General features: G+C 39.5%; 1 protein-coding gene across 2 annotated transcripts in view; it reads left to right on the top strand.

Annotated features, from left to right (window-relative positions):
• Positions 1–6,935, top strand: part of NDEL1 (nudE neurodevelopment protein 1-like 1) — a 37,396-nt gene that overhangs the window by 24,742 nt on the left and 5,719 nt on the right. For both annotated transcript variants that reach the window (XM_008591333.1, XM_008591334.1), the window contains one exon: positions 2,596–2,747. In XM_008591333.1, coding sequence (XP_008589555.1) covers positions 2,596–2,747 — 152 coding nt within the window. The remainder of the gene's footprint in view (positions 1–2,595; positions 2,748–6,935) is intronic.

Below are 6,935 nucleotides of genomic sequence, written 5' to 3'. Positions count from 1 at the left end.
TTCGTCATAGCTAACTTGTACATGCTGTTCTTTCTCCTGGCGTTTCTAATTACCTTTCTTTCTCGTGGGTAGAAGAAACACATCCTTTCCTTGCTGTGTGTCTGTGTCTTCCCGCATCGTATTCACACTCTTCACCGAACGTCCCCATGTGCTTCTAGGGCTGCTGCGCTGCCGGCGCCCTTCAGTTTCTCTTCATTACACTCATGGGTTTGTTCTGCCTTTTCCTCCACCCCACGTTGTCTTCCCTTGTTCCTTGTTTTGCTTTAGTACTCTAAGTAATTTATTTGGAAGTGGTGCATGAAAGTTTAACTTGGAGTCTGTGCATTCAGCTCACAGTCCATCTTCTAAGATGTCACCAAAACTTTGGGTCTGCTGTTATCTGCCAGCCCCTGCGAGCTTTTATGGATATTTCATTTTATACGTCTTTACACTACTTTGTCCACTGACTTGAACTGGAAACTCCTTCTCTGCTCTTATGTCCCCTTACAGGGAACTTCAGGGTCATCTGATTTAGACTTCTTTAATTTCCTCTGTCACCTCTGTTATTACCCTTCTGCCACTACCTCTGTCTGTAGCCATTCTTCCTTCTGTCCCAGCGATAAAGTGTCATTTTCCTGCCCATGGCTCATTTTGTCCATCTGTGCTTTGGCTCTTATTCCTTCTAAACTTCTTATCTTTATTTCTCCTGTATCTTCAGCCTTTTTATATATTCGAGGGTACTTGAAAGAGTTTGTGGAAAAATGGAATTTAAAGTTAACGCAAATATTTCCATGAACTATTCGAAGACCCTTGTGTGTGTGTTATAATATTTATATGTACCATTTATGTATTACTCACTATAGATGTATATACTTTATATGTAATATTTATGTATTACATATTACATAGTTTTTTAATCTTAAAAAGCAAAAATAAAAGCAGCTATTTTTTCCTTTTACCTTACATATTTCTTTAGCCATCACCTTGTCTCTTCCCTTTACAGCGAAGCTTTTTGAAAGTGTATTTTCATTTATTGTTAGCATTCTGTATCTGCTGATCTGCTTCTCTGATGTCTCACGGCTGCTCCTTGTAGTCATCTGCTGGGTATTTATCTGTCCACCCTTTCAGTGTTGGTTTTATTCAGAGTTCTGTCCTTGATTTTCTGATCTTATTATTTACAACCATGGTTTTAGCTACCACTCTGTGTGGATATCTTTCAAATCTTAATTTCTAGACCTCTCTTTTCTCCTGAAAAGACCCAGTACTTGCACTTGGATGTCTTACTGATGCTCAAACATAACTTGTGCCTGCTACAGGATAGATGCAGACATTGGAATGAATGAACAAGTGTCTTGAATATAGGGAATTAATGGTTCTCAGTTTCTACTGCATATGTGTATATTTAACAAGTAATTGAATAATGTTTATTCAGAGCTTGTCCTACAAGGTCATTACCTCCCTTCTTTCTGTTGTTAATTTACTAGCTCACTGTACTTTTGTCATAGGAAAGAAGAGAAAGAAGTTTCAGTCTGTTTTTGTTGCTGTTTCTTAGCAGCTCTTATTGAAATTATGAGGGAAGTAGGTCTGTATGGATTTTCGAAGTGTGAAGTATATGTTACCTGTGAATATAATTTATGCATTCGTAATCCTTTAGTGTCATGGATAATAGGAATGGACTGTATTTTTGTCTTTTTTTTTCTTTTTCTGCCATGGATTGTATTTTCATGCTTGTGGTTTGATTTGGTTGAAGTGTTGATGGGAAGTGGGAGTTGATGATATCTGTGTGTGTGCAGATGAGAATCTTCATGTTCTGTTCTCTTCATGTCATCTGTTTGCTGGTAGAGCCTGACCCTTGCCAGGTGTTATGACAGATGCAAAGTAAGGTTACCTGATTTAGAGGTAAATGCTAAAGGGCCAGTGTCATTTGCACGTGAACTATTTAATTATAAAAAGGATATCAGTTAAACATTTTATAGTGTGCTCTCAGAAATACAATAGCTTTTAATTTCACATGAGGTGTTGTTATAAATACTCTTCTCCATTCTGATGCTGTAGAAAAAACTAAACTGAAGAACCTAGAGAAAGAATTGGCTGCATTAAAAAAATTCTCAGTTGTTTTCGGGTTCTTTATTATACTTTCTCCCAAAACACCCACACCCAGATATCCACACCCACCCCGCACTCCCCCACTCCCCCAACACCAATGAACAAATGGTCTGATTCGGGTTCTTTATTATACTTTCTCCCAAAACACCCACACCCAGATATCCACACCCACCCCGTACTCCCCCACTCCCCCAACACCAATGAACAAATGGTCTGCAATTTAGAAACAAACAGTGGATGGGGTGAGGAGACCTGGGATCTGTCTGTACCTTCGTGTGCCACATTTTTCTTAGTTGTAGTATGAGGAATAAATAAAAAATTCTGAGCTCATTGGAAAGTGAGTCAGCATAAACATCCCCTCCTTCTGTTGGAAAGGCGATTGATTATGGCTTAACTAACCACCAATATCAACTGAGAGAGGTTTGATGCTTGAAATGAAAATTTGCATTTCAAACCATTTCTATGTGCAACTACTGTTTTGACAACCAAGTAATTCTTTTCCTTTTGTAGGCTTTAGAATCCAAATTAGCAGCTTGCAGGAATTTTGCAAAGGACCAAGCATCACGAAAATCCTATATTTCAGGGAATGTTAACTGTGGGGTGATGAATAGCAACGGCACAAAATTCTCTCGATCAGGGCATACATCTTTCTTCGACAAAGGGTAAGTCCTGGGCATTTTGAATGATGATTTTTTGAGCAGTTAAGTTTCAGACTATTAAGTGAGCTTACTGAAACCTTGAAAAGATAAACTCAGTTTTATAAACCTACCTGATGCCTGTTATCTTTCAAATCTTAGGGGACATGAAATCTGTTATTATAGTCTTCTAGTCCCTGTGGAGTCTGTTGCCCTGGGAGCCCTGAGTATGAAGCTTCTGTCCTTGGAAGCAGACTCTTGAAAGGCAGCAGTGCCAGGCTCTGGAGGGTCAAGATACCTGTGATATGGTTCCTGTTCTCAAGTTGCTTACAGGCTAGTAGACTTCCTTAGCAAATATCCTTCTGTTGGAAAGGCGATTGATTATGGCTTAACTAACCACCAATATCAACTGAGAGAGGTTTGATGCTTGAAATGAAAATTTGCATTTCAAACCATTTCTATGTGCAACTACTGTTTTGACAACCAAGTAATTCTTTTCCTTTTGTAGGCTTTAGAATCCAAATTAGCAGCTTGCAGGAATTTTGCAAAGGACCAAGCATCACGAAAATCCTATATTTCAGGGAATGTTAACTGTGGGGTGATGAATAGCAACGGCACAAAATTCTCTCGATCAGGGCATACATCTTTCTTCGACAAAGGGTAAGTCCTGGGCATTTTGAATGATGATTTTTTGAGCAGTTAAGTTTCAGACTATTAAGTGAGCTTACTGAAACCTTGAAAAGATAAACTCAGTTTTATAAACCTACCTGATGCCTGTTATCTTTCAAATCTTAGGGGACATGAAATCTGTTATTATAGTCTTCTAGTCCCTGTGGAGTCTGTTGCCCTGGGAGCCCTGAGTCTGAAGCTTCTGTCCTTGGAAGCAGACTCTTGAAAGGCAGCAGTGCCAGGCTCTGGAGGGTCAAGATATCTGTGATATGGTTCCTGTTCTCAAGTTGCTTACAGGCTAGTAGACTTCCTTAGCAAATACTTTTTTAAAGGTAGAAGAGAACACTGTGATTATGTATAAGCAAACTCTATAACAAACCTTCNTTTTTTAAAGGTAGAAGAGAACACTGTGATTATGTATAAGCAAACTCTATAACAAACCTTCTGTCTGAATATTGGAGAAAAATATAAAGGCCTGAAGTATTTAGACACTGGATCAGATATGGTTTAGGAGATACAACTTTTGTATGAAGTGAAGATGTTTTTTGGGAATTGAAATTTTTTAAAAAATTGTCTTAAGATTGAAGCAGTGATACATCCTTAATGCAAAAAATTTCAGTTGGTATGCAAGTATATGAAGTAAAACAAATGTTTTCTGCCCTCACACTATTTTTGCATTCCTTGCAGTTATTCTGACACATGTAAAATTATATTTTTATGTATCTGCTATAAGCTTGTCGTATCACACTCGTGGGATTATATTTTAAATATTGCTTTGCAGCATCCCTATGATGACATTTATTGCCAGTATCTTTCCATGTCAGTATATTGTTCTACCTCAATTTTTTTTTTTTTAATACTGCATGATTATACTCTTATGATAGGTGTGCCTTAATATAGGTAACTAGTTAGGACCTGTGGTCTGGGGATGCTGCCCATGTTACCTAAGGTGGTTGTTATTAGAACAGCAACTGAGGTGCCCATGATCCCTTGTTACTGCTCTGCTTTGAGTCATAGAGGCAGTTCTTTCTTGTTTTTCTGTGAAAGTCATGCTGATGGTTATTAGAACAGCAACTGAGGTGCCCATGATCCCTTGTCACTGCTCTGCTTTGAGTCATAGAGGCAGTTCTTTCTTGTTTTTCTGTGAAAGTCATGCTGATACAATTCTAGATATTTTCGCAGTTTCTTAAAGGAGCTTGTGTTTTCTGCTGTCCTCAGTAATTACGCACATTTATGGAGGACCTGATTTGGTACACAGACTGCTCTAAAAAGGGTCTTATTGTCCATCCTTGTAGTGGAGTGTTCTGGTTTATCTCTGTCCCTTAAGAGAATGCTACCCAGAAGTATACACATTTCATTAAGAATGTTCTATTAAAAGCATATTCTAAAATATTAATATATAAATCAGAACTTTATTCTAACCATGGGGTTCCTCAGGTGGGGCAAGTATAAAATTAATTTTCCTCAGGCTTGGGAGTTTCAGGCAAACTTGGAGTGCCCCTGTTTTTACACTGTAATGGTAAATGGAATGGAGAGATATTTTTACACTAAGGTAGCCACTTCCCCTAAACGATATGGAGAAAGTTTAGGGGTCATCTTCATGAGTGTTGGAAACAGTGTCTAGTTAGTTTTTTCTGCATCTTGTAATTACCTCCAATAGAGTAGTTATTAGTCTGTCTCTGGAATCACATTTCTTGGTGGGCCTCAGGTACCTTATGATGTGAGAACAGGCATGAACCATAAATGGATTGGTTGGACCAGTGCCTTTGCGTGTGGAAAGTCCTTAAGGACAGTCCCTGTGAGGGAGGGATAACGTGGTCCGTTTAGCTCACTGCTCCTGCCTTTCACTTGCCTCCTGACGCAGAGCACCAGGTCAGGGGTTGCCCAGAGATGAACTGCTCTTAGGGAGAGGGAGAAAATTCAGTGTAAGCTGAACCCAGGAGTGGGCCTTGGGCTGTCTGACTGAACCCCTGTCCCCTGAGGACCATCCTGGATGCAGGTGTAGGCTTTATTTCCTAAACTGAACCTGGAAATGTGCTTCCTCATAAAAACAGTTACAGATGATACTTGGTTTTACATTGTACAAATTTTATATTGTTTTGTTTCTATTAAGAATTAAGTATGCTTTTGTGGGCTGGCCTTTGTTCAGGTGTTCAGCTTACATGATAAGTGGTTTGTACATGCACACTGAAGTATTAACCTGCTCCTGCTTGAGTTATCTTTGTCTAGTTGCCATATTTCTGAGGATGACTCTTTGGTGGGTTTTGCTGTGTTTTCACTTCTTGCTGCTTTGCTTTGATTCTGGCTTCCTTCTGGCCTGCCTGGCTTTTTACCTTGGTCTTTCCTCCTGCTGACTTATTGACTAGAGAAAAACTAAGATGGTGTGTACCTGCTACCAAAGGAAGGGGGAGTGGGAATATCCTAATTCCCAGATCCACTATTAAATTTGGCAGGTTAAAAAAAAGGCAGTTTTTATAGAAGTGTGACTTGTAGTTTCAGCGTGAGAAAAAGCTCCCCATTTTAAAAAGCCTTTGGCTTTAGAGCTTGCCTGTCCTACCTGTCACTGCTGAGGAGTCTGTGTGTAGTGCTGTCAGTATAACTTACTAGTGCTCCTGGAGACTACGGGAGATGTGTGTGCGTGTGCATGTGTGTGGTGTACATGTGCTCACCCCGCCTTCCCACCCTCCTCACAACCTTCAGATGCAATGCAGACTTACCATGTAAAACAATATACCTTAACTAGGTATTGCTTTACGGGATTCAAAAGTATTTTATAAATTCTGGTTATTTGAGGGCTTCTTGGATTCAGGATCTTATCTAGTGTGCCAGTCCCTAAAGCGTGGGTCACTGTACCTACTTTTCAGTGTTGCTCTGTTTCTTCCAACCAATAATAGCTCTTTATATCGCCCATCTAAAAGGATACAAATTTCGTGTGTAGTATATAGTCACTTGAATTCTTTCAAAAGCATTCTTTTTTGTCCATAACTTTTATTTAGTTTCTTGTGTATCACTTGACCTATTTTAATAAGCCAATCTGATTTCTTTTGGGCTGTGTGTAGGTGGGCATGAACTAATTTTAGGGCATGTTGTGAAAATAGTATTTGTATTACTGTTTAATGTTTTTCCTTTTTTTTTATTAGGCAAGAAAAAGTCATATTTCCCACGTTGTTCATGGGTAACTGAATTTGTTTGCTGTGCTCTTTTTCATTCTTTCTTAATCACGGTGTGTGGTGGAAGACACATAAACAAACTAGTTTTACTAATTGCATGGGGCTGATTCAGCTTTAATCAACTTACAGCCCATGAATGCACTTTCAAGATTCTGTTTGACTTGACTGTATATCATTATTATTAGTTCAGCTGTGCGAAACAAAAAGAAATTAGTTGCTGTGGTCCTGGGGCGGCTGTGAGTAGCACGCCTGATAGCACTCCTGATACGGGTGCTGCGGTGACGATGTCTGAGTCTGCGGGTGGGGTGGAGGGTCACTGTCTGGCCCTAGGATCACATGCAACTGTCTTCGTGGGACTGGGGTTCTTCCTGTGGTC

The sequence above is a fragment of the Galeopterus variegatus genome, unplaced genomic scaffold, assembly GCF_000696425.1.
Source record: "Galeopterus variegatus unplaced genomic scaffold, G_variegatus-3.0.2 Scaffold6841, whole genome shotgun sequence".
NCBI classification, from domain to species: Eukaryota; Metazoa; Chordata; class Mammalia; order Dermoptera; family Cynocephalidae; genus Galeopterus; species Galeopterus variegatus.
This window is presented reverse-complemented; position numbering and strand designations above follow the sequence as displayed.